At 41.8% G+C, this 24879-nt stretch overlaps 1 protein-coding gene and 1 long non-coding RNA gene across 2 annotated transcripts in view; one reads left to right on the top strand and one right to left on the bottom strand.

The window, feature by feature from the left end:
• LOC120562313 overlaps positions 1–2666 on the bottom strand; it is a 73559-nt gene extending 70893 nt beyond the window's left edge. The window contains exons 1-2 of the long non-coding RNA XR_005639740.1: positions 2432–2666; positions 2240–2313 (exon numbers count right to left, since the gene is read on the bottom strand). This is a non-coding gene — a long non-coding RNA (uncharacterized LOC120562313). The remainder of the gene's footprint in view (positions 1–2239; positions 2314–2431) is intronic.
• A 3428-nt stretch (positions 2667–6094) lies between these two features.
• sall3a (spalt-like transcription factor 3a) lies at positions 6095–20638 on the top strand. Its single transcript, XM_039805977.1, has 4 exons — positions 6095–6306; positions 14629–17784; positions 18181–18518; positions 18987–20638. Exons 1-4 carry the CDS (start codon positions 6225–6227, stop codon positions 19416–19418), a joined length of 4008 nt encoding a protein of 1335 aa, XP_039661911.1. The 5' UTR covers positions 6095–6224; the 3' UTR covers positions 19419–20638.
• Positions 20639–24879: the final 4241 nt, after the last annotated feature.

The following is a 24879-nucleotide window of genomic DNA, read 5'->3' as shown; positions in this document are numbered from 1 at the left end:
CCATATTTTGTCATTTACATTTTTTTTCATAAATAATTGCAATTGGTCACCCTTTACGTCCGTATGTGGGTTTCACAACTATTTAAGCAGTGACGAGGCAATTTTGTCTGACTTTGTCTAAGGTAAATAGCTAAATAAAATGTTTTCAAATTGCCCTTTTTTTCATTTCCTAAAAAATGTTTTAGACATACAAAGTTTTCACTAAATATGGCTATTTCCACACTAACTCCAAATCATATTTGCTTTAATCACATGATGGCAGAGCTCTGCATATTTGCCTCTATATTAGGCAGTGTTTCAGTCCGGCAGATCATCACAGGGTTTTGTTTGTGGACTCTTCTCATGAAGCACCAGCCTTGTCAACGTGTCAGCCAACATTTGGTGCGCTGCCTCTCACTCTGAATTTGACACACAGTCCTTTGGTGGCAGCAATGGGCATTTTGTCATCTCCTCTCGAGTGCCAACTCGATGTCCAATTACTTACTAATTTAATTACAGTAGCAGAAGAAATGAGTTGATTCAATTCATTTCAATTAAGCCTGATTGGACCAGTCAGATCACATTTTACTCATCTCAGGTACGAGCTGCCTGTCACATTTGATCTCAGCTTGCCTCATTTGATGCAAGATAAGCAGCTCACGATATGATAACTGAAAATGTATGGTCTAGTTCACCGACGTCTGATGTAAAAACAGTTCACAGATCACACCGATTCAAATTCCTCCCAATCTCAGACTCACTCAGATAAATGTGAGAGTAAAACACTCCACTTTCAGAGCAGGATCACAGCCAGTTGCCACTTAGTAGAGCCCCGGCTACAATAGTCATTACTTATGCATGATGTCCACAATTATGTATCAAATTGTGTGTGTGTGTGTGTGTGTGTGTGTGTGTGTGCGCGCACGTGTGTGTGTGTTAAACATATCCAACTAATGGATGTGTAGCGCAGAGCAAAGCTCGAAAACATGTCAGGATAGAAAAACACACTCTTATATCATATCATTCTGACATCCATCGGCTGTAGTTTCACTCAGTGTTTAATAATACACCCACACACACCCACACCCACACACACACACAACACACACACACACACACACACACACACACACACACACACACACACACACACACACACACACACACACAGACTTAGAGTGGCTCCCTCCTGAATAGTTTTACCAACACTTGAATAATAAGATGCTTTACACTAAGAAGTAACCGATGCCACTTTAATCTGCATAAGATGCTTTTCTTATATTAGGATAAACCCCCAAAGTCACTTTAAGAATATCATAGGAGTATTATAGTAATAAACTACTACAGTATAATAAAGAAAAAATGAATCTGAATTGACCAACACTTTACTGAAGACCCTAACAAGCACGTGCCACCATAATCATAAAAGAATGCTGTGTAATACAGGACAAAGCCTCAAATTCAATAAAACAATATTTTATAATTATAGGAATATTACAATGATGGATTAGCGTAGAATAAAATATATGTGATGATTTTACACTCACTAGCAAGTCTCGATACAATATCTGTAGGAATATATTATATTGCAAATACATGCTTGAGGCATAAAATGCATAATAAAGTCACTATAAATCAATTAATTTGGCCCATTAATCTAAAGGATTTCCACAATGAAACCATCGAAAGTATCAACTTCACTAAATGTAATATTGATTGCCACAGACACAATACAGTATGTGAGTATTATAAAGAAGAGAGACAGCAATGCCAATATATTTAATAATAGAGTCACTATAAGGCCATTAATGAGTTACAACAGGAACATTTTAGGAATGTATTGTGACTTTTCTTCAGAGATACAGTTATTACGATCATCCAATAGCAGAAAGGGGTTAGCAGTCACCTCTGATTGGTGCAGACGAAACATCAGCACTATGCCATAGGCTGCCATAGGCTCCTACATAAGCCTGCGGTGTGTGTACAATTCGTGTTGGCACCAGTTGCGGCGGCGCAAAGGCGTCTGATTGGACACTGACGCAGACGCACGGTACGCAGTTTTTCAGACTGCGTTACTTTAGCGGTCTAATCGCATGCTTTACAATCCAAGCAACATATCTAAAATATTCTTAGATCCGCATATTATATTTAAAGATACGTGATGGATAACTTTAAACCTGAGACACTATCTTAGATAACAAAAACGCACAGCGACAAAAAAATATAATAATATTAAATTCAAACCGCGAGCGTCATTTACCTCTTGGTGTCTTCCTCACGGTCCGGCCTGCCTTCACGGTATCCGCAGCGAAAGACAGATAAGCTCCCGGCAGACTGCAGAGAGAAAAAGAGAGAGAGCGAGAGAAAAGGAGAGGAGTTCTCACAGAAGTCAGCCGGTGCAGTTTGTAATGCAGAGAGGCCCAGTATAGAAGCCAAGTAGCCACTTTCTTACCTTGCGACACAGATCCAGAGGGGGTGAAATGGGTAAAAATGGTTGTTTGGGTGATTACACGTTTTTCCTCTCCCTCCCTCCCTCTCTCCTTCCTTCTTCCTCCATCCCTCGCCCCCACCCCACTGCTCTTCCACCAGCAGCGCTCTCCCCTCTCTCGTTGAATAGAGAGAGTGGCCCCCGTTGGAATAGCCTCTATCTGGCTCCAGCTATGCAGAAAAACAGCCTGTTCTTTAAGGTTAAAGGATACCTCTGGGGCGCATCCGGTGTCAGCTGCATCATAAAACAAACTGCATTATTTATTTATTTTTTTACTTTTCCACTTCACAGTTAATTAAAGAGCTATTCTTTTTGGTATGGTATGCTACTGTATGTGGCTTTTCCAAATCAGTCGTTTAATCAATCAATTTAATCCACTGTCATATCAGTTCTAAACAAGTATGGGATCGGTGTGGAGGCCAAATTGCAGGTTGTGTAGTTTAAAATCAGACAAAACCGTTCTGTCAATCAAAAAAAAGAAAGAAAATCACTGCAAATTGATTACTTTCCCAGAGGTCCAAGCTGTTCCCAGTGGATCCTCTTTTTTTTTTTTTTTTTTTTTTTTTTTTTTTTTTTTTTTTTTTTTTTTTTTTCTCTCTCTCTCTGTGTATACCGGATTAAATGGCACCTCGTCTTAAATGGCACCTAGCCTCGTTTCCCCTCTCCTTTCATCATCAGCAAAATAAAGATTAGGCCTACAGAGGAGATTGTAAAGACTCGCCTTTAGAGGCGCGGGGGATCTTCGTTCCTCCGCCTTTGTGATGATATTGATGATGATGATGGCCAAGTGGACAGTTTGATTTTTGTGTGGCGAGCTAGTTATAAAGAATCAATATTATATCAAGCGGGTAACTTTGGTGATAAAGGACTTCAGCCACTCTGGCTATTCATCATAAGTCTGTAGCAAGCAGATAGGTCAAAAGAAATTATATTGCTCTAAAGAGTGTGTCTCCTTATCTCTCAGTGCCAGGGGAGTGGAGGACACGCCGATCGATACAGTAGCTGCCGTATACTCCGTGCAATTATCAATAGCTGATTTTGTCTTCCTGGGGCTGCATCTATTAATACCAGATAATAACAGCCTTTTGGACATAACTTCTAAGGGGATGATGGAAGGAGAAAGAGAGGAAGGAGAAGAAGGAGAGGGTGGGGGGGGGGGAAGAAAGTTTGTTCACAGGACGACCTTGTTGTCAACAGATTCGTCTCTCATATGAGCTGCACACAGGGGAATGGACAAGTCAAACAGACAAGAGAGAGAGGGAGGGGGAGGGGGAGGCACTAACTGAGCCGCCCCCAACTGAAAAAAAGCTCAGGATCCGTCGTTACATTAAAATGGTTTCTAATTTATTTCGAAATGCATGCGTTGGAACAACGAAACAAACATGAAAACCATGGGCTCATATGGCCAGCATCATCGTCAATAACTTACAATAATACAACCGATAATTGTGTGACGTAAAGAGACCTGTTTCATGACAAATTATGACGTTTGTTATACGAACAAATAACTGAATTCCATGCATTTTTCTTTTCATACGTTGTTCACAAATCATGTTTATCAATAGCACTGATTCACGTGTTTTCCTCCTTCCTCCCTAATCCTTTCAATCCTTTTCCCCATTAATGTGACCCCATGCTTCCGGAGATCTTAATGCAAATATAAATTTGCAAAGTAAAGGGTTGCTGTGTGTATTCAGCACCACAATGAGCTGACATCAGTGTTCACAACATCCTGTCTCCCTTTCAAGGGTTTTTATTTTAAGCATGAAGAAGAGAGAGGAAAAAGTGATCCTACAAAGCATAACAAATGTGAATATATTATAGGCCATTCAGTCTTACAGGACGCTATGAAATAATCTTTATACATATATATATATATATATATATATATATATATATATATATATATATATATATATATATATATATATATATATATATAGTGTGTGATTACTGCCAAATTACTTCTACAAATAATTACTGGCAAATAAATGACATTCCCAGTGATTGCCACCGTGCGTAAAATGTCCATAAAATAGAAATAAAGTCAACATAAAAGTAGGTAGTTGCGATGAAAAGCCTACCGTTGAGCCACAAAATCGCCGCTCTCATAAAAAATAAAAAATAAAAATACTCTGTGAGATGAATGAGGGGCTATCAGTTACAGACGGCGGCTGGTGAGAGCAGTGGGATATTATATGATGGGAGGTCAAATCTGGGTGTTCACACTGGAGTGTGAGGACGATCCATTGAACAGTAACGTGGTGGTACATCCTAGTGGTGGCTGAAAGCAATGGGCTGAACCTCTGCTTCGGGGTTAACTCTCACACACAGCGCAGTCCCCTACACACACGGAGCCATGCCCAGCACCGAGACACCGAGAGTGCGAGTGCTCCGGCAGAAGAGAACTTCAAAGTTGGCTTCGATATGAGCCCGCGAGCCGACAGAAGGGAAGACACTGAATGATGCTTTAATATTTGGAAAACAAGCGGTGTTTGGCCACCAGATATCCAGAAAAGCCACTTTTGGAGAGCGCACCGAGGCGAAGGCGCAGCCGGGAGCTAATGCACAGCGAGAGGAAGAGGAGGACGAGGGCAACTTCATCGCGATCAGAAACATTGAAGCGACTTCTCTCTTTTTTTTGCGGGACAAATGACTTTCTGGTCACATTGACAGTGTTGCCGGTGGCTGAGAGGAGGACTGCTGTTAGGCTAATCGTGGCACCGATTTCTCGGAAGACGCGCGTCAAAGTTTGGAGAGCGGAGCTGCGCCATTAGAAAGAAGAATTAGAAAATAGAACCCTGATAACAATTTATGGCTACTGTCAAGAACTTTACACGTCCCGTCCTCTTTTCCGGTTTTCGATGTCTGTCTAGAAACCGCAGCTACTTTACCGGAAGCACCATCATCAAGAGAAAACTTTAAAGCCTTGAAACATCTCAGAGACTGTAAACATCGCTTCGTTTCAGTCCAATTCAGAAGGAGGTGCGTGTGCAGCCTCGGCACACACAAACACACACACACAAAAGTTACTGAGAGAGAGAGAGTAAGTGCGAGAACTGAGCCAAAGCTCTCGAGATAGACTTTATGAGAAGACGCTTTCTGAAGTTGGGAGGTAAAAGTGGGATCGTAAAGGTCAGAGTGATGAAGATGAGAGATACTTGGAGAAGAAACGCGGCGGCGAATCCTCGGCACTTGTGAGTCAGTGCGCCTCGTGAAAGGAAGGGGGGGAAAAGGAGACTGACGTTCCCTGTTGAAGACCCCCCCCCCCACCACCACCACCACCCTCCCCGTAAAGCCGGGCATAACAAGAGCTTTGGTGTGTGTTGTGTTGTTGGGGGAGAGGCTGGATAGTAAAGAGAAAAGAGACGGATAAAGTCTGAGAGTGAAGCGGCTAATTGCTTAGTCCGTCCCTCATTACCATATCCAATGCGCGTCCGCTGGACTCTAGCCAATCCTCCCCACCTTCACACGTTGCCGTTAATCGCGAGGCATTATTCACTATCGTAATTATTATACCGACATGCGCAATCCAACGCACAGCAACAGCAGCAGCGGCAGCAGCAGCAGCAGCAGCAGCAGCACCGGCTAATTTCAGATTTCTTTTTTTTTTTTCTCTCTCCCCTATACCAGACTATTCGCGAACTTTTTTTGTGTGTTGATTCATTCGCTCTCCGCTGATGTATCTGCAAAACGCAGAGGCATCACGGAGCGCAGAAACAGCAGCAGCAGCACCGCCAGCACCGACGCCAGCAGCATGTCCCGACGCAAGCAAGCCAAGCCGCAGCACCTCAAGTCGGACGAGGAGCCCGCAATAGCCGGGGTGATTTCCGAGCACGGTGAGTGGATTTGATCCGCTGCGGTCTCTTCTTCCAAACTGACAACTTCCACCCCCCCCTCCTCCCCCCCTCTTCCCTCTCACCGCTCTGCTTTACACTCCTGTTGTTTCTCCACTTCACTCTCTCTTTTAGCAGCTTTTTAAACTCCTTTTTTTTTAAGTTCTACCTGACTTGAAAACTCGTTTGGGTTTATTTTTTTATTTTTTTTTTGGATTGGCGAAACGATTTCCTAAATATAGATGGACTAATTTGTAATAAACCCATCACGGTTTAAGTCAGAAGTCTCTCCTAAATCGACAGGGAAGTGTGCGATTCTCGATTATGAAGTTGTGTTCGTTCTAATGCCCAAACATCAGTTTAACCTGCACCTCGCCCAGGCTGCTTCACGACCATCGGCTGCTGACTTTTAACACGAATGGAACTAATGCATAGACATTTATTTGCAACACTTCACAGCATTTACATGATGTGCTGGAGGCCTTTTTTTTTTTTCTTCAGAGACCTGTTTCAAAATAGAGTTTGGTTTAATACTCAGCTAGATGTCAAAATATCGGGGCTGTTTTCTTTAAAATATGTCTTTGGAATCTTAAACAGTTGACTTTGGATGTGCGTGCGCGCACAAATACACACGCACAAACGCCCACACACACACACACACACACACACACACAAACAAATCCACAATATGAGAAGTTGAAAAAAAAATGTTTACATTCTCTCTTACAGCTGTACAATTCTTAACTCCGCGGATATAGAAGTAAATCATGCAATAAGGTATATTTTTCATTATAAAAAAATTAAACCTGTTAAATTATTATTATTATTATTATTATTATTATTATTATTATTTATTTTATTTTTTGTATTCGTGCCTTTGGTCCCTCAGCGCCTGTCTAGCTCTACGAGGTGCAAAATGCGGATTCAGTTGCAGGTCGAAGCCTTGTTTTGTTATGGAAATGTTTTTGTTTACCCCCCCTCACATAAATTTCGCACACTTGATTTGTTCCCTTTCGCTCACAATGTCGACAAGACCGCTTGACAGGGCTCGTCCTCGCCATGTGGGGGGGAAAAAAAGCCTCATTCATCTTGTGTGCTGTACTCAGCCTTTTGCGCAATAAAACGACCATTATGGAGCTAAAGTCACATCTTCAGCAAGGCGCAATGCTGCCGGATTATAGCAACAGCACGAGGAATAGAATTCTAACTTCATGGTGCAAAAAGAATATTGTTTTTCAATTTAAAATGGTTTAAAATGACAGTATTTTTAATTTCTCTATTTTATAAAAGCAATACATGTAGAAGAAAAATCGGATTTATCTATGAGGAATAAGATCAATTAATTTCCCCATTTTATATAACTTGAATCAAAACCAATAATAATGCAGTCCTTTTTTTATTATTATTATTAAGATGATAATTCTTTCTGGGTGTTTACTGTGAAGTATATTATTTTTGGTATCCATAAAGCTGGGTGCTCCCAACAAATCCCTGCTATTATTTATACCTCACTATCTAGGCTCATGTTGGCCAACACACACACACACACACAGTCTCACACACACACACACACACACACACACACACACACACACACACACACACACACACACACACACACACACACACACACACACACACACACACACACACACACACACACACACACACTTTGCAGGGCTTCCTTACAATAGAAATGCGTGATGTAATCTCTGGGGAGCAGTTCTCTTTGCATGGGGAAATGTTGGTGCGAGGGCCGGGGAATCACACTGATGACTCTTGGCTCTTTTGTTCCAAATTACTCGTGGATTTCGGTCATCGCAGGGCGCTTTGTGTCCGTTTTTTAATGTTGAGATAACCTTTCATAGATTTTGGTACGAAACGTCCATCAGGTTGCCTTCCTGTAGGATCATGGAATGAAAAGGGAGCTTTTTTTCCTCCCTTTTCCTGTCGTGAAATTGGGATGATTTACATGCAGGTAGAATTTAACGTAAAAAAAAATCATTATTGCAATTTGTGACACAGAAAACCATCTAAAGACGGATCCGGAGTAAGAAACACATCCATACACTCCGTTCTCATTTTTAACACGCACCTTCCTACATGGATGTGTGGCTTTAAAATCAAAATGGACACGGTGTTGTGGGTAATCTATAGCATATACGCCATTGTGCTTAAGACTGGAAGCGGTCCGTGGAATGTTCTTGTCCTTGTTGGAGCACTATACTGGCTCGCTTGTTTTCAGGACAGACATTGCAGTGAAACAATGCCAAGCCTTTGGCAGAGCACAGTGAAGCCCATACACACTTAAATAAACCTAATAATACCATGTCTCATCCAAAGCTCCCTTATAGACAAGCTACAAATGTCAGTCTGCCGGTGTATCATTGCAGCGTGATCGGATTCTCCGCTGCCTCTCGCCGTGGTGCAGCTCCTGACGACACTATTGATCGCCGGCCTTGACAAATCATTGCATATCATGTCGAAGGAATTCCAAAGTTCCAAACGTCACCCGCTGCTCGATCTCGACTTAAAATCCATAGATGTTGGGCCGGTGGTAAAGAGAAAAGGCGAAGCATTCGAGTGGTGTTCAAATTGGGCTCAAGGACACACACTCTCTCCCTCTCCGCGGCACATTTCATGAAAAATGGCCATCGCGCGAGAAAATAACCGCAAGATCAGGGAGCTCGGGTGTGAACTTCTTCCTTGTGTGTTATTCTCTTTTTCCAAATCTTCAATTTGGTCTGACCTTTTTGTGTGAGTTTCTCTTACTCTGGTGTCCGCTGTAGCTCAGCGAGGACCTCTTTTAATGTGCTGCATCCCTGAAAAGATAAAAAAAAAAAACTAAAATCAAGTGCCAACAAGCCCTTGTCTGGCATAACATCTCCCCCTCGGGCCTTCCGGACACTTGCCCCCTGGGGGCGTGTGTGTGTGTGTGTGTGTGTGTGTGTGTGTTAGGGTGGTGAGAGTAGGCGGGGGTCTGCTTAGGAGTGCTTTTATAAAGCTTGCTGACTTAACCTTTGTCTAGCCCCGGCCAGCCAGGTCCTGCCGCTAGATGTCAAGCTCCTTGTACAATTAGAGCATGTGTGCCGTTGGCCTTGGCAGCACAGCTTCCTCGTGTCCTAGGAAGTGTGAACAGCGGCGGGCTTTTCATCTGGCCACCGCCTCCTCTGCATCCAGAGTCTTTGAAGGTGTGCACGTGGAATGTGTGGGAGGGCGGTGGCGTACATATCGCACACGAGAGCACACTTGTGCTTACTGCTACTTTAGAGGAATTGCCAAAGGTGAATTTCCCCACCTATGGACAAAGACGTACAGAATCGATTTCAACCAAGAAAGGTACATTTTCACAAATATTATTAGTTGTAGAAAATGATATTTTCTGCATCTTAACAGACTCCTCAGGAAAGACACGTTGGTCTTGCATTCACTGAACAGGTGGACGGCCACAAATGTGGTTTCAGTTTTCACTTTTTACGCTTTCTTCAAAGAAATATTCACATTTACTATCAAATTCTTTTTTTTTTTATTCTCAAACATAGTCACACTGTTTAAGTAGAAGGTTTTCCTTTTTTTCAACAACAAACGGCTTGAGGCAGGAATGTACGTAGTTATGAGGTGCAAAAAAAAAAATATATATAATACAGTGAGGAAATCCCCGCTGACAGTGACAACATGGTTCCCCTGCAGTGGGGCTTTGTTTGGCTTTTGTTTTAAATCCCCTCTCACCATTGGGTGCAGGCCTCTGGACCACCCACATAGTTGTGCCAAAGATGTCTTCAAGAACGCACTCAGATATGGCTGCGTCCTAATTACTTCTCAGCACTGAAAACACACACAGGCAAGCAATACCCTGATTGAGAGGAAGAACTTGACAGGACTCCTTAACATTAGACTTAACAGCAGATTTGGGGCGGATTTAAGAGCAAGCTAACAATCCATCAAGTGAAGAGGTACATTTGGTCATTAGTGTTTTTACTTAGGATGAGTTTTTTTTTTTTTTTTCTGTTTGTTTCGGTTCATTTTCATCACTGATTTGTTCAGAAAGTGAAGTCATGGACGGACACTTTGATAGCTGAGATGGTGCAGTTATTTTTTTTCTCTTTAAAATCCAAATCCAAGCATCTGAATTTAGCTGGAGCAAAGATCACCATGTAGCAAATATGTCTTAGGCCTGCTGAGGATGAGCGTCCATTAGATCCTATAAAGCCTCCTCCTCCTTTTGTAAATCCACATGTGTATTCACAGAGAGCCATCTTGACGGGTGACACAGTCATCGGGACAGAGTGCCGTCATTGAATACTGTATTGCAAACGCTTACACAAACAAATCGTTAATGTTTTGGCTGCTCCACATCTGCAGGCGATGACAAAGGCCTCTCTGTTAGTGCAGATATGACTGTACCACTCTGCAGTAGGGCTGACCAGGCCGATGACACACACACACACACACACACACACACACACACACACACACACACACACACACACACACAGAGAGCTGTGCTGAGGACGCTCGAGCCTCTGCAAGTCTGAGGATGCATGGGATCATTCCAGGAGATCCAGGATTTTGTGCAGGAAAATATATATTTTTTTTTTTGAAGGATCTGCTAATTTAAAAAAAGGCATGTATGCATTGAAATTAGTGGAACTAATGCAATGCTTAAACAGTGTGACAAACAGAGTCAGTATTTTTTTTTAAAGGGAATTAACACTTCACAAAAGTGCACAATCAATGTAAAATCAGCATGATTGATGGTCTGAATGATCCTGTGCTGAGAGATAAATTACCAGATTAAAATGCAGCAACGGGCACACAATACATCAGTCAAACCAGCTGTCTATCAAATCAACTTAAATAATAATGAAAAAAAACCATTACTTAAATAATTCATGTCTTAGTAGAGTAGAGTGGTGGATGTGTGGTCAAAGAATTCCAGCATCGGTGAACCCAGCGATTGGGCAGGTGATTATGCCCTCCCCTCCCAACATGGGCAAGACCTACAGTGATGTATCTCTCTTTAAGGTTCCTAAGCTATCCCCAGATGCTCGAAAAGAATGCATTTTAAAGGGCCAGAAGGAGGGGCGGTTCTAGTAAGGCTGTAAGTGCAGGAGATCACTCTTCTTACTGTCAGTAATAATGTAAATGAAATTAAAAAAATCTTACAGTTTGACGAAGAAGTTTTAGGATGAAAATGGTTAAAATGTAGGATACAATACACTTTAAATGACTTGTTTTTTTAAAATAAGATACCAATGACTTTATCTTAACATAGAGTAAGTGTGTGTGTGTGTGTGTGTGTGTGTGTGTGTGTGTGTGTGTGTGTGTGTGTGTGTGTGTGTGTGTGTGTGTGTGTGTGTGCGCGCTCATTAAGTGAATCTGGAAATTGTTAAGAATGGGAGAATTTGTAATTGCTCGATGCTTCGCTCAATGCTCGGCTCTGTGGCTTTCACAGAATCAGGGGAAAGCATGAATACCTCATCTGATATAATATGTCTGATTAGCGGTTTCAGTTAGCATGCCAAAGATTGCTGAAGAAGATAGCGAAGATAGAGATTCAATGTCTACAATCGCCCTATTGACTGGGTTCAGCTTAATATTTGCATCTGAGTAAATGAAGACTCTTAAAGGAATGAAAAACGGATTGGATTTTTGTGTCATCCTTTCCTTTCTCATGCTATAGGAAAATCAATACCCCCCACAACACACACACACACACACACACACACACGCTTTTTTTACTGTCTTGCAAACGTGTAAGAAAACACAAAATGTCGCCTTTACACAGCTGCGCAACACAATGGCACCCCACTGTTTCAGGAGTGAATGGTGATAGTGAATGCAAATGGTAATATTTTGAGCTCATTGGCATGTACAGTGTTTTAATATTTCCAATTGTAATGTTGAGTAATTGTAGCTATGTTAAACCACAGCAAAATCCCACAACTGAATCACTGAATGGTATCTTAAATCTTTTTAAAGTGGCAGTGTGCACATTTTTGATTGAGCTATGAAGGGCATAATATTTGTCACAATATTCCTTTGATTGTGCTTACAATGAGTGTTGCAAACTGACAAAACTGGAAATGCCAAGAGGGAAGAACATTTAAAAAAAAAACCCAAACAAACAGGAATTTCAAATTGAAAAAATAATTCAAAGTCTATTTATTTTCAAATTAGAAAAATATAGCCCTTCACAGGGTACATTTGACAATGTAGGCCTGTGCAAGCATGCATATACGCACTGCAGTTATATATTTTCCAGTGACAGCAAAATGCATTTGTGTGTGTGAAAATATAATAATATGTGTATATATACATATATAAAATTGAGATATAATATATATATGAGAGATATATATATGAGATATGATATATATATATGAGATAGATATATATATATATAGAGATATATCAGTATTTTTTTTGTGTGTGTGTGTGTGTGTATATATATATATTTATATATATATATATTTTATATATTTTTTTTTTTTTTTTTATATTTTTTTTTTTTTTTATTTTTTTTTTTTTGTGAAATTTTGGAAGACAGAGACAGAAGAAGGCCCCGACACTGAATGTGAATGAATAAGGATTGACCACCCTAACACACACCACACAAAGGACGCCAACCACTGCCGAGTAACCACACACACATGGAAGCCCCATGTGACACTAATGTTGGATAAGGAAGGAACGCATGTGATTGGAAAATCAAGGAAGGAATATACACACAACCCAAAAAAAAACGTGGAGGATTTTTTTTTTTTTTTTTTTTTTTTTTTTTTTTTAAGTACCAAGGACCCATAATTTTTTTGCCCCAGTGAGGATAAGAACAACCTTGTCCAACCAAAAAACTACAGACACCAGACCTTGATAGAACACAGTAGGCAGAATTATAAATTATTTGTTTCTTTTTCGCTCTGTCCCACAGGGGGAAGGAAGGGGGGGGGCACTAACCACGGAATGAGTGAGACTGAACTGAATCTCATGATTACGACAGACATTGGTTTTACATTGAGGTAAGGTCACTCGACATGTAGCCACATAGCCAGGACTTGCTTTGCTGTTATTTTGTGGAAGCAAATTTGTGTGTGTGTGTGTGTGAGGAGACAGTCACATACGAAATGGAGACGCAATGCAGTTGGAATTAAACCACAGAACGACCCGACCGAGACCTACTTTTACAAAACACTGTTTTTTTTGACTTATAAAAAAACATAAAGCCTAAAATTGTCATTTTTATGGTGTAAATGTAAAACATGGAAATTGTAGAAAGACACTGACATAGACGAGGAAACTTGAGAATAAATTGTACAGAGATGTTAAAATATTCAGGGTGTGTGCAGTGATTGAGCACACTTCCCACTCCTTATGAAAGGGCAATGATGGCGGCAATAACAATAATACACAATATAGAATATAACATTTTGAAACAAAAAAAAAAATGGAGAAGGAAAGCCCAAAATTTTACATGGGTGTTTGGAAATGCAGGCTGGAAGGACGATGGAGGAAAGAAGGAGTGGAAAAATCTACAACTGTGTGATTAAACATGTGTAACTAATCAGAGACTTTGCTGCCATGGTACTAGCATGTAATTTGTTGAGTCTTATTTCAGAGAGCATGGGAGAAGGAGGGAGGGAGAGAGAGAGAGAGAGAGAGAGACAGAGAGAGTGAGAGAATGTAACACTGGGTTAATGTTTTGTATTTCAAAACATTTCAAAAGCCATATTAAATTGTTTCATTGTTTGAATTATATTGAATTTGAAATGTAATGGTATGATCCAGCAGATTTTAAAGCTGGATTACAATACATGCAGCTTTTTTTTCCTCCCACCTTTTGACATCACAACAAGAGAGTATTCCAGTACAGAGCATTGGTTGGAATTAGGTAACATATGACTGCAATGGAAATGAATAGGATAGTGGAATTTAATAAGTGTCAAACTGGCCCGGCTTATAGATGAGGGGAATTTGGGAACAGGGGCCAGCAGTGGTAATTTTTTTAGGCCCCTCATAATTGACTGGATGGTACAAAGAAAATAAAAAGAAAATTATTAGCTGGCTCTATGGAGAGGGTGTGAATGCACGGTCTTGAGAATTGGTGAACTAGGGCAATTTGTTCAGAGTCAAAAAATAAAAAGAATATTGATTTTGGTTATGTTAAGAGAGAAAAAAAAAATCAAAGGTTAAATCTTTGCAGCACGGCACTGCAAAATATGTGTGGATTCTTCTATTGATTATTTATTCATTAATTCTTCTTTTTTTTGCTCCCTCTTTTCCTATCCCCCTCCACTCCCCTGACCCCCTCCTTTCCCCTCCCTTCAGCCCGAGGTGAGGTGCTGGATGATGCCGACAGCGGGAATGAGAGCCGCAGCGGCAGTGAGGAGACGCATGTATGTGAGAAGTGTTGCGCTGAGTTCTTCAAGTGGTCAGACTTCTGTGAACATTCAAAGAGTTGCACCAAAAACCCCCTGGTGCTCATCGTGAATGACAATGAGGACACACCTAACCCCTCCCAAGAGTACCCTACCGAGCTCTCCCCTGTACCCAGCTGCTCTAGCGAGCAGGCTGACAGCGAGGACCCCAGGGAGAGCAACCACAGTCCTGATGGTGAGGTGGATGACATCCCAGAGACAGCAACCTTAAATGGGGTCAATCTCCTAGAAAAGGAGGACGAGCAGATGGAGCTAGAGCTTTCACCAGAAAAAAATATGGATCCTGAAGACACAGATGTGACATCCCCTGAGCCAGACGGCTCCCTACCTCAGCTCAATGATGTCGTCCCCTCAACTCTTACGAGCTACGCCATGCCAAGCACCAATGTTACCTTGGAGACCCTGCATGGCACCCGTGTTGCAGTTGCCCAGTTTTCACAAAGTGTAAGGGCAGCAGTGGGCAGTGGGGTTTCCACCATGGCTATTCCCATGATCCTGGACCAGCTGATGGCCCTCCAGCAGCAACAGATCCACCAGCTGCAGCTGATAGAACAAATACGTAGTCAGGTGGCTCTGATGAACAGACAGTCTGCCTCACAGCCTGCTCTAAACCACCATCACAGCAATGCTGCTGTAAACCAGGGGCCTGTATCTTCCTGTGCTCCTCCTGTCGCAAGTCAGCTTCAACTACACAACTTTATCTCTCCCCCTGTCCATCAGCTGCCTGTTAGGTTGCCGGCCACTCTCAGTGGTCAAGGTCCTTCACCCCTGACCTCAGCGATAGAAGGACCTCTCTCTCAAACACCACAAACTAGCAGTCAGCAGTCTAACTCTACGATACCTATCACATGCTCAAGTAACTCGGTGTTTCCCTCGCCCAGTGGTATTGGATTGTCATCTCTACTTCCCTCCTGCTCATCCTCAGTCACAAACAACATAAGCACTAGTAGTAGTGCAACAGGAGGTGGTGGCATCAGCAGCAGCTCAGCTCTTCCCAGGAACTCCAGCACCCCTCCCTCACTCAGCCACAGCAGCCTCCTGAGCTCTGCCTCCAGTCTACCGCTGATACCTCACAGCTCATCCAGCAGCGTTATCTTCCCTAACCCGTTGGCCAGCATAGCAGCCACAGCCAATGCGCTCGACCCCCTCTCTGCTCTGATGAAGCACCGTAAGGGGAAGCCCCCAAATGTGTCTGTGTTTGACACCAAGTCTAGCTCTGAGGACCCCTTCTTCAAGCATAAGTGTCGTTTCTGTGCCAAGGTGTTTGGCAGTGACAGCGCCCTACAGATCCACCTGCGTTCACACACTGGAGAGAGGCCCTTCAAATGCAACATATGTGGCAACCGTTTCTCCACCAAAGGAAATCTGAAGGTCCACTTCCAGAGGCACAAAGAAAAATACCCACATATTCAGATGAACCCCTACCCTGTGCCAGAGTACCTGGACAATGTGCCCACAAGCTCAGGCATCCCATATGGAATGTCTTTGCCCCCAGAAAAACCTGTAACCACATGGCTGGACAGCAAACCTGTCCTCCCCACGGTTCCAACCTCAGTCGGGCTCCAGCTGCCTCCCACGCTGCCGAGTATGATGGGAGGTTTTGGCGAATCTCCAAGCCTTACACCGCTCAACAGGTCCCCTCAGAGGCCATCTCCACCCTTAAGCGAGTGTGCATCTTTGTCCCCCAATATCATTATTGACTCTGGCTTGACCACTACATCACCCTCCCCAAAACCCATTCTAGGGGTTGATGCACCACCTCTCTTGAAACCTGAAGGTGTTCTCCTTCCCCCAAGCTGTTCTACTAGGCCAGGAGAGAACACCACCACCACAACTACACTAACTCAAGTTGTCCTTTCATCTGCCGTCACTTCCACCACATTGTCCAGCAGCGGCCAGGTCACTGAACCCCTCACTAGCCCAGACTCCATTTCTAACCCTGTCTCCCATCCTGTCCTTCCCATGCTCTCAGAGCAGTTTAAGGCCAAGTTTCCTTTTGGAGGCCTCCTAGACTCTATGCAAACCTCAGAGACATCTAAGTTGCAGCAGCTTGTTGAAAACATTGACAAGAAGATGACTGACCCAAACCAGTGTGTCATCTGTCATCGCGTTCTGAGCTGCCAGAGTGCTCTCAAGATGCACTACCGTATCCACACTGGCGAGAGGCCTTTCAAATGCAAGGTATGTGGGCGGGCATTTACCACCAAGGGAAACCTGAAAACACACTTTGGTGTCCATAGATCCAAACCACCACTTCGGGTCCAGCACTCCTGCCCTATATGTCAGAAGAAGTTCACCAATGCCGTTGTGCTGCAGCAACACATTCGTATGCACATGGGAGGGCAGATCCCCAACACCCTCGTCCCTGAAAGCCTGCAGGAGATGGACACTGACCTCTCCTTTGACGAGAAGAGCTTAGATGCGATGAGTAATGAGTATGATGATGACCTTCTGGATGAAATGGAGCAAGCTATGGAAGATGAAGCTGACTTAAAAGAGGGAGAAGTAGACCCATGTAAACCTTATTCACCTGGGAGCTCCCCACCGACTTCCATCATCTCCAGCATCGCTGCGATGGAGAACCAGATGAAGATGATCGACTCCACTGCCAACATGAACCGTTCATTTGGTCTCAAGCCTACGCAGAACGGCATCAGCTTTGGAGGAGAGAGTGATTGCTTTGCCACTGATTCCCTGTCTGCAGTGGGGGATGCTGAACGTCAAAGCTTGGGGAGCCCTGCTTTGTCTGAGTCCTCTGGCTCTATGCAGCACTTGTCCCCAGCTCACAGCCATTCTGAGAGCCAGCAATCCAAGTCCCCGGCTACATTCAACAATAATAACAGCAGCAGTGCCATGCTAGTAGACGAGATCCAGGAAAACAATACATCTGGCTTGGCAACTGTGAAGTCGGAAAAATCCGAGACCCCATCGCCGCTTTCTGCAACTGAAGGCACCGGGGCCCTTGACCTGACTGCCACTCAACCTGGCAGGCAGTATATCAAGGAGGAGAGCCACTTCAGCATGCTGTTTCTAAATAGAGACCGAGGTGTGTATGTGCACAATCAACATCATTCTTTGTAATAATATAAAGTAATTTAAATATCTATACAGATTTAATGTGCAATTTTTACTGAAAATTATCTCATAATGACATTATCTGCTCAACACAATGTGATAGGTATGAGGGAAAATATGATATGATATACTGATAGCAAGAGAAGGAACAAAGTGTTGAAAATATTCACACATTTTATAAACCAATAAATAAAAGTATTATTGGCCTAATTAATGTAGTAGTGTTTCAGCAGGGAAGTGTAATTTGAATGTTTTCAAAATTCAAGAAGCTACCTTGCAGCCATATGGGTCTCCTAATTTGCTTAGTTACCCTATGAAGTTTTAATGATTCAGCATTCTAATGTTCATTTGAACTCTTCTTTTTCAGGGCTGAGCACTCCTAATTTGGCCAGCACTGCATCAAACATGATCAAAATGGAAATGAATGGACACGGCAAGTCATTGTCTTTGAGCGACAACTCTCACCTGCCGATGGGCATCCAGGTTCCTGCTGCAGCGCCCCAGAGCACCATGAGCCCCAGCATCAACCCCATGTTGGCTCCCCCGCCTCCACGACGCACTCCTAAGCAGCACAACTGCCACTCGTGTGGGAAGAATTTTTCCTCTGCTAGTGCTCTGCAAATCCACGAGCGCACACACACTGGGGAAAAACCTTTCGCCTGCTCTATTTGTGGAAGGGCTTTCACCACAAAGGGCAATCTGAAGGTATGAGCCAGTTTAATACAGCATCAATTAGAATTTTACATAAATGGGGGCATTGTGGTTGCAGAGAAGCATGCCATGTAACACTCTGGGATCCATTCTGGCTAAAGGCCTTTGGAGTACTGTATGTCAAACCCCTCGTCTCTCCTGGTTCCGATCTCACGGTTGAAATGCCTAACTGGCTTCGTGATATATGTGAATTTTATATAAATTTACAATAATTTCCAAATGCGCTCCTATTTTACAATTGTATGTACCACAAAATATGAAAAAAGAAAAGAAAAATGTATGCTTGATATTTTTTACATCAAATTTTGGCCTTCTTCCTTCCTTTTCCATCCATAAAATGTTTGTTTGTATCTTGTACTTGCCCTCAATGTTGGATTTGCGACTCGCGATGACACACTAATTTTTTTTATTATTATTATTATTATTATTATTATATACTCATTATTTTCTTGCTAATTTTAGGTTCACATGGGAACACACATGTGGAACAACGCTCCAGCCCGAAGGGGTCGGCGACTGTCTGTGGAGAATCCCATGGCCCTGCTGGGCGGAGACGCCATGAAGTTCAGCGAGATGTTCCAGAAGGATCTGGCCGCTCGGGCCATGAACGTCGACCCGGGCTTCTGGAACCAGTACGCGGCCGCCATCACCAACGGGCTTGCCATGAAGAACAATGAGATCTCTGTGATCCAAAACGGAGGCATCACCCAGCTGCCCGTCAGCCTCGGCGGTGCAGGAATCACTTCGTTGAGAGCCATGCCGGGAGGAATGGAGCGTGTTCACACAGGCGGCAGCCCTCCCATGACGGGTATGGAGAAGGCCGGTCTGGATGTTGGGGCCAGCCGCCCCTTCTCCAGATTTATGGAGGAGAACAAAGAGATTGGGATCAATTAAAAATACTTTTCTGTATTATTCCAAGGTAGGCGTTTGGCAAAGACTAACAAAAAGGAAAGAAACTGCTGATCCAGTCTGAACTCATGCGTACTATATTATGTACAGATTAAATATTTTTTGTTTGGTTTTGGAAATATAGTATTTAGTATTGATTAGAGGTCTTTGCCTTTCACCCATTCCCTCCTCACTTGATATTTCGCCTATACGAAGAATACTTTGTCTCTTGTTTGAGAATATGTCGTCTTGCAAGATTTGCATGGTACTTATTGGTTTTTATCAGTATGTTTGACTGCTTTTATGAATTCCTTTGAAAACCAGGATCCTGCCTCATTCATGATGGGCAAGCATCTTATCTGGACAGGACTAAAACAGAAAAGTTTATGGACAGTCCGGCCTTTGTCTGGCAACCTTGTTCATGATTGCTCTTTTAAATATAAAAGGGCAGTGAATAAGACTGAAGAAAAGACTGAAGTATAGTGTTTCTGTGCTCGCCTGATTTTTTTTTTTCTTTTTCTCATGAACTAGAAAACTTGAAAAAAATAATGTTTGAACTATTTTAATCTTTACATTTAGTCTCCCAGCATTGTCTTATAATATTGTCCTGTGTCTTTAGTATTTATGATATTGACAAAAAAGCGGGTATACAAAAATATATTTAATGGCCCAACCATTTTATTGATCCATTTCTTTTCTAAACTGCAGGCTTCACTGATGAATATCTCTTTCAATAAAGACAGTATGTCATTTGAGTTTAACAACAGAGAAAACGGTAGGTTTTATTTGGATATCTGTTGAGACTATGTGTATCTCGTTACATGGTAAAGAGGCTAGAGATATCCGAAGCTGCTACGACCACAACCCTGCTTTTAACCTTTGTAAAAAGACAAAAGAAGTGATCCTTTTGAAGAAGTATCTATGTATATAAATACAGACAAATCTAAAACAGGTATGCATATTTTGTATCACATAAAAATAGACATCATGAGTTGAGAGTATTTGTCATGTTTGTGAATGCACTTTTTAAAAACAAGACGTTTTGTCTGTGAGTTACCGTTAACCTTTTGACATGAGCTATCTATCACGTGCTGTTTTCATTGTTTTCAGCGTACCACTCCTACAATTTGCAGAGTCGGTTCTCTGTTATTGCATCTGTGCTACTCTTCAGAGTGCAAACTCATCACTCAATCAAAACCTTCTTAAATAAAAAAAAAGAGAACAGGTGTGTGTCTGACTGGTTTCCTTATCTGCATCATGTCTTCCCTTTCTCCGTCACCCTTTTATTTACATTAATTAAAACTGAAATACCAGACACGTGATCAAATCAATGACAATGTGTCGTAATTATCTTTCTTGTTATTTAAATGTCTTTAAATCCTTTTTTTACATTAATGCATAATACCTTTTCAATATTGTGGAGCTGAAAAGATAACGGCAGAAGAAAAGGTCCAGACAGGATGTATTTTATTGTAGTGTGGGCCTAATTGACAACCAGAGCATCTTAACTGACTTTGGTAAAAAATGAATAAAGTAAAATTAAATAGTATTATTATGTACATTATTTTGAAATCAGTCCTATTTACATAAATGTAACAACAACTTTTGTAGTTGACATTTCACTAGTAATACAATGGATTAATCATTAGACATTTGCAGTTGACTTTAAAAATCAACTTCTTTTGCTTCCTAGATGCTCCAAAATAATGGCCTATTTATTTTCAGAAAATAATATGCCTTCTCTTGTGCAACACATTGCTTTTTAAAAAAAAAAATCATTTCATTTTCTACCGTTGTTAAATCTTATTTTTATTGTTGTTTTTTTTATTTGCAAAAAAAGATTTTTGTATTTACCTTGTATTATTTCTCTCTGTGTTGGTGTGTGTGTGTGTGTGTGTGTGTGTGTGTGTGTGTGTGTGTTTGTGTGTGTGTGTGTGTGTGTGTGTGTGTGTGTGTGTGTGTGTGTCCTCCTGTACAGGTCATTCTATACATCAGTAAAAAAAACACTATTTGCAGCTGATCCTCATTCTTCTCTTACATCCTTCTAACCATGTAATTAAACATATCAGAACCATACCAATATATTCATTAGTCACACAAAAAGAACTGCAAGATTTCAAACAATAAGTGATGAATGTTCTAAATACTGTATTATGAAAACAAATTTCCTGAAATACACAGATGAGCTTAATCCAGATAAAAGCTGGCATCCTTAATAAAGTGTTTAATAAATCTATAGCAATCATAAAAAACTAAAACTACTTATATTTTGTTTATTTGATGTGAAGAGAATCATAATGTCGATCATGACTTTCATAATCACGATACTACAAATACAAATTACTGACTTTATAACAGGTTTTTTTATAACAACTAATTTGTTTTTAATTAGTGTTCAACTGAGCTCATGTAATGTCCCTGATGAACCAACACCATAATAACCCGGCCTGGCTGTTGTGTAATAGAATAGTAGATTAAGAACTCACATGTTAGTGTGTGAGACAATCTGTGTTTGTCCAGCAGTGTGCCAAGGCATTTCCCTTCATAACTAAGATGCCTTCCTGTGCTGCAGTGGCAGCGTTGACGTGTGAGACAGTGCTGTGTCTGGCCAGTGGCGTATGCTGTGTGGGTTTCAGTGAAATCATCGTGTGTGTGTGTGTGTGTGTGTGTGTGTGTGTGTGTGATGGTGGCCTCCTCCCTTCTTCAGCCCTCCCGGTGCAGAGCGCTTGACACATGGTCCACATGTGTGCGGAAACACACACGTTCTCACACTCCCACACAAATACCCATGTTCTCACTTTCTTGAACGTAAAATAAAAGACAACGCAGAATTGCACCAAATATTCGTAGAGATGGGGAAAATAAATACCCCTGCTGGGAACAGGCTGCAGCCACAACAGGTGCAAGATGAAAGTTAACGCTAACTTTAATCACTGGGAACAAAAGAGTTTTCCAGTGCTTATCTGTTGCAACTGGACTGGCAGATGTGAGTCCCTTGACTATAGCCAATTCCTCACTATATAAAGGAAGATTGCCATGACTTAAACTCATTTTCATGTCAGGCTGTAGAACAGGGCAATAAATCATTCCTGAAGGCAAAAATAAAAATAGTTAAAGCCACTCCAAGTGGACAAATCTAAAAGTCTGATTTCAATGTTCCTCAGTTGAGCTGCAAAGAGAAATGGATTAGTTGCCAGCTGTTAAATTAATCGCCAACTATTTTGATAATCGATGAACCGGTTTGAGTCATTTTTTATGGAAAAAAAAGCTCTGATTCCAGCTTCAATTTGAATATTTTTTTCACTCCTCCGTGACAGTAAACTGAATATATTTGACTTAGGGGGAAAAAAACAGACATAAGACATCATCTTAGGCTTTGGAACACACTGATCAACATTTTTCACCATTTTTGGACATTTTATAGACCAAACAACTCGAACAATCGATTAATCGAGAAAATAATCGTCATATCAGTCGACAATGAAAATAATCTTAAATTGCAGCCCTATTCCTCAGTGTTCACCCATCCCGTCGACCTAAATTAACGCCTGCATGGTTTCTACCAGGTGTTTCTAAGGCAGCTGATTTGTTTTCCGGCTACAGCTATTAGACATGATAATTACCTGAGCCACTCTGGAAACCTTAAAGCAGCGAAAATGTAATCATATGCAGTATATTAGGACAAAGATGCATTATCAGGGCAACGAAGTACAGCATGACTCCTATTGCAAAGCCAGTAGGCCAACTAGCGCATTATCCACTGCAGCTGAAGCTGTGATTGGTCCATCAAAGTCCAGCTTACATCAGCTTTCACCACTGAGCCATACGTCTTCACGCACATATTACTTTTCATGTTGATAAAGTGAAGTCTGCCGTCGGGAGCTCTTCGGGCTGATTCGGTAATGCGTGCTGCCGTTTGTAAGCCCATTGTTTGGCATTGTGCTGTCAGCTGATAGCGCAGGCTTAGTCAGTGGAATTGTCAAGTAATGAAGAAATTTCATACTGACTGTTTTTCTCTATGAAGGCACTTATTTTGCTCATATTTGAGTGGGGACACAATACATTCCACTCATTCTTCGACTCATGCGCTCGCATTTAGCACATTATTTTGCAGACGGCCAGTATACATGCATGTAAAGACTGTTGTTTGACACCATAATGGCGATTCTACTCTCAAATGTATAATAGAATTCAATAGGCTGTTCCTGCAGCTTCATAGACACACTCTGTGAAGGAGTTGCTGTTTTACCTCAAGTGATTTCAGTCATGATGCCCTTCCAGCTCAACACTGGGGTTAAATGAGGTTATTATTATGACGCTGCGGTTGATTGTTATTTTCCATCACAAAGCTTCAACATGTTATCCAGATTTGCTGTCGTTATGTTAATTTTTTTCCTTCCACTAAGCGATACATTACAATGGAATGTCTCAGACGTGAAGTGCAATTTCATTTTACTGTTCAAAACTGAATGTTTATGAGCAACCAGGGGAAGGCAGACAAGGAATTATTCGAGGTGTGTCCATTTAAGAGGATTTTAATGAGTATAATTTTAGAGTGGGTTACAAGGCTAATTATCTAAAAGTAAACATAATGTGTCTCTTGGATATATATATATATTTTTTTTTTCTTTTCTTGAAATGTGGCAGCGTTCCTCTTTGTTCATCACACCGAGCAAATTGCTTTGCCTTTTTTTTGTTTTATCTGCACTTCACTCGTGTTTGTGTGCGCTACCTGTTTGAAGTGAATATGTGTGACATTTGGGCATGGCACAGTGTGAACAGACAGGCCATCATTGGGACGGGGGCTGTCGGCTGTTTGTTTAATGCCCTGCCTACTGTGAAAGTCTCCCTGAAACAGGCGCAGTAAATATCCCCATTGATCCAGAGGCAGGGGGCCCTACGATGATGCAGTGGCGAAGAGCCACAGGAGTAAATCTAACCGACAGTAATCCAATCCCATTCTCAAGGCTCTGTGATCTGAGATAGGTGCTTTAAATCCAAAAGTATGCCTTTTTGCACAATTCCTCTGCCTTTGTTGGTGCTGCTCCTCTTCTTTGTTTATTTACAGCTCTTGAGTCAATCCATAGGTTCCTGGGGTGCTTCGCTTGCTATCCTTATATTTGTTTAAAATCAAAGTCCCATAATGAGCCTCATGCTTATTCCACAGTCAAATTCACTCCCACACTTGTGTTTGCCTGTCTGAAGCATGTGCATCCACCTGAAGTACAAACTCCAAAGTTAAGAGAGTGTGAAAGGTATGTGTGTGTGTGTGTGTCTGTGTGTGCGTGTGATAACACTCCTCAGGTAATCGTGTTGTCTGCGGATGGTAGAGGCATACACTGGAAACTCTGAAACCCCATTAGGCTGGAATTTCCCTTTGATGGCCAAAAGCTGCCTACCTAGCGCTTGACTGGTTGCTTGGCTGCACCGGCAAGTGTTAGTTTTCATGCAGGCTCTCAAGATGACA

This window comes from Perca fluviatilis, chromosome 7 (genome assembly GCF_010015445.1).
Source record: "Perca fluviatilis chromosome 7, GENO_Pfluv_1.0, whole genome shotgun sequence".
NCBI classification, from domain to species: domain Eukaryota; kingdom Metazoa; phylum Chordata; class Actinopteri; order Perciformes; family Percidae; genus Perca; species Perca fluviatilis.
Note: the sequence above shows the minus strand (reverse complement) of the source record. Positions and strands in the feature narration are given on the sequence as shown.

Bases quoted from the DNA above. Each gene is read 5' to 3' on its own strand.
- sall3a (XM_039805977.1), top strand. From the start codon at position 6,225: ATGTCCCGACGCAAGCAAGCCAAGCCGCAGCACCTCAAGTCGGACGAG. The intron at 6,307-14,628 runs GTGAGTGGATTT...CCCTCCCTTCAG, and splicing joins CGGGGTGATTTCCGAGCACG to CCCGAGGTGAGGTGCTGGAT. The intron at 18,519-18,986 runs GTATGAGCCAGT...TGCTAATTTTAG, and splicing joins CCACAAAGGGCAATCTGAAG to GTTCACATGGGAACACACAT.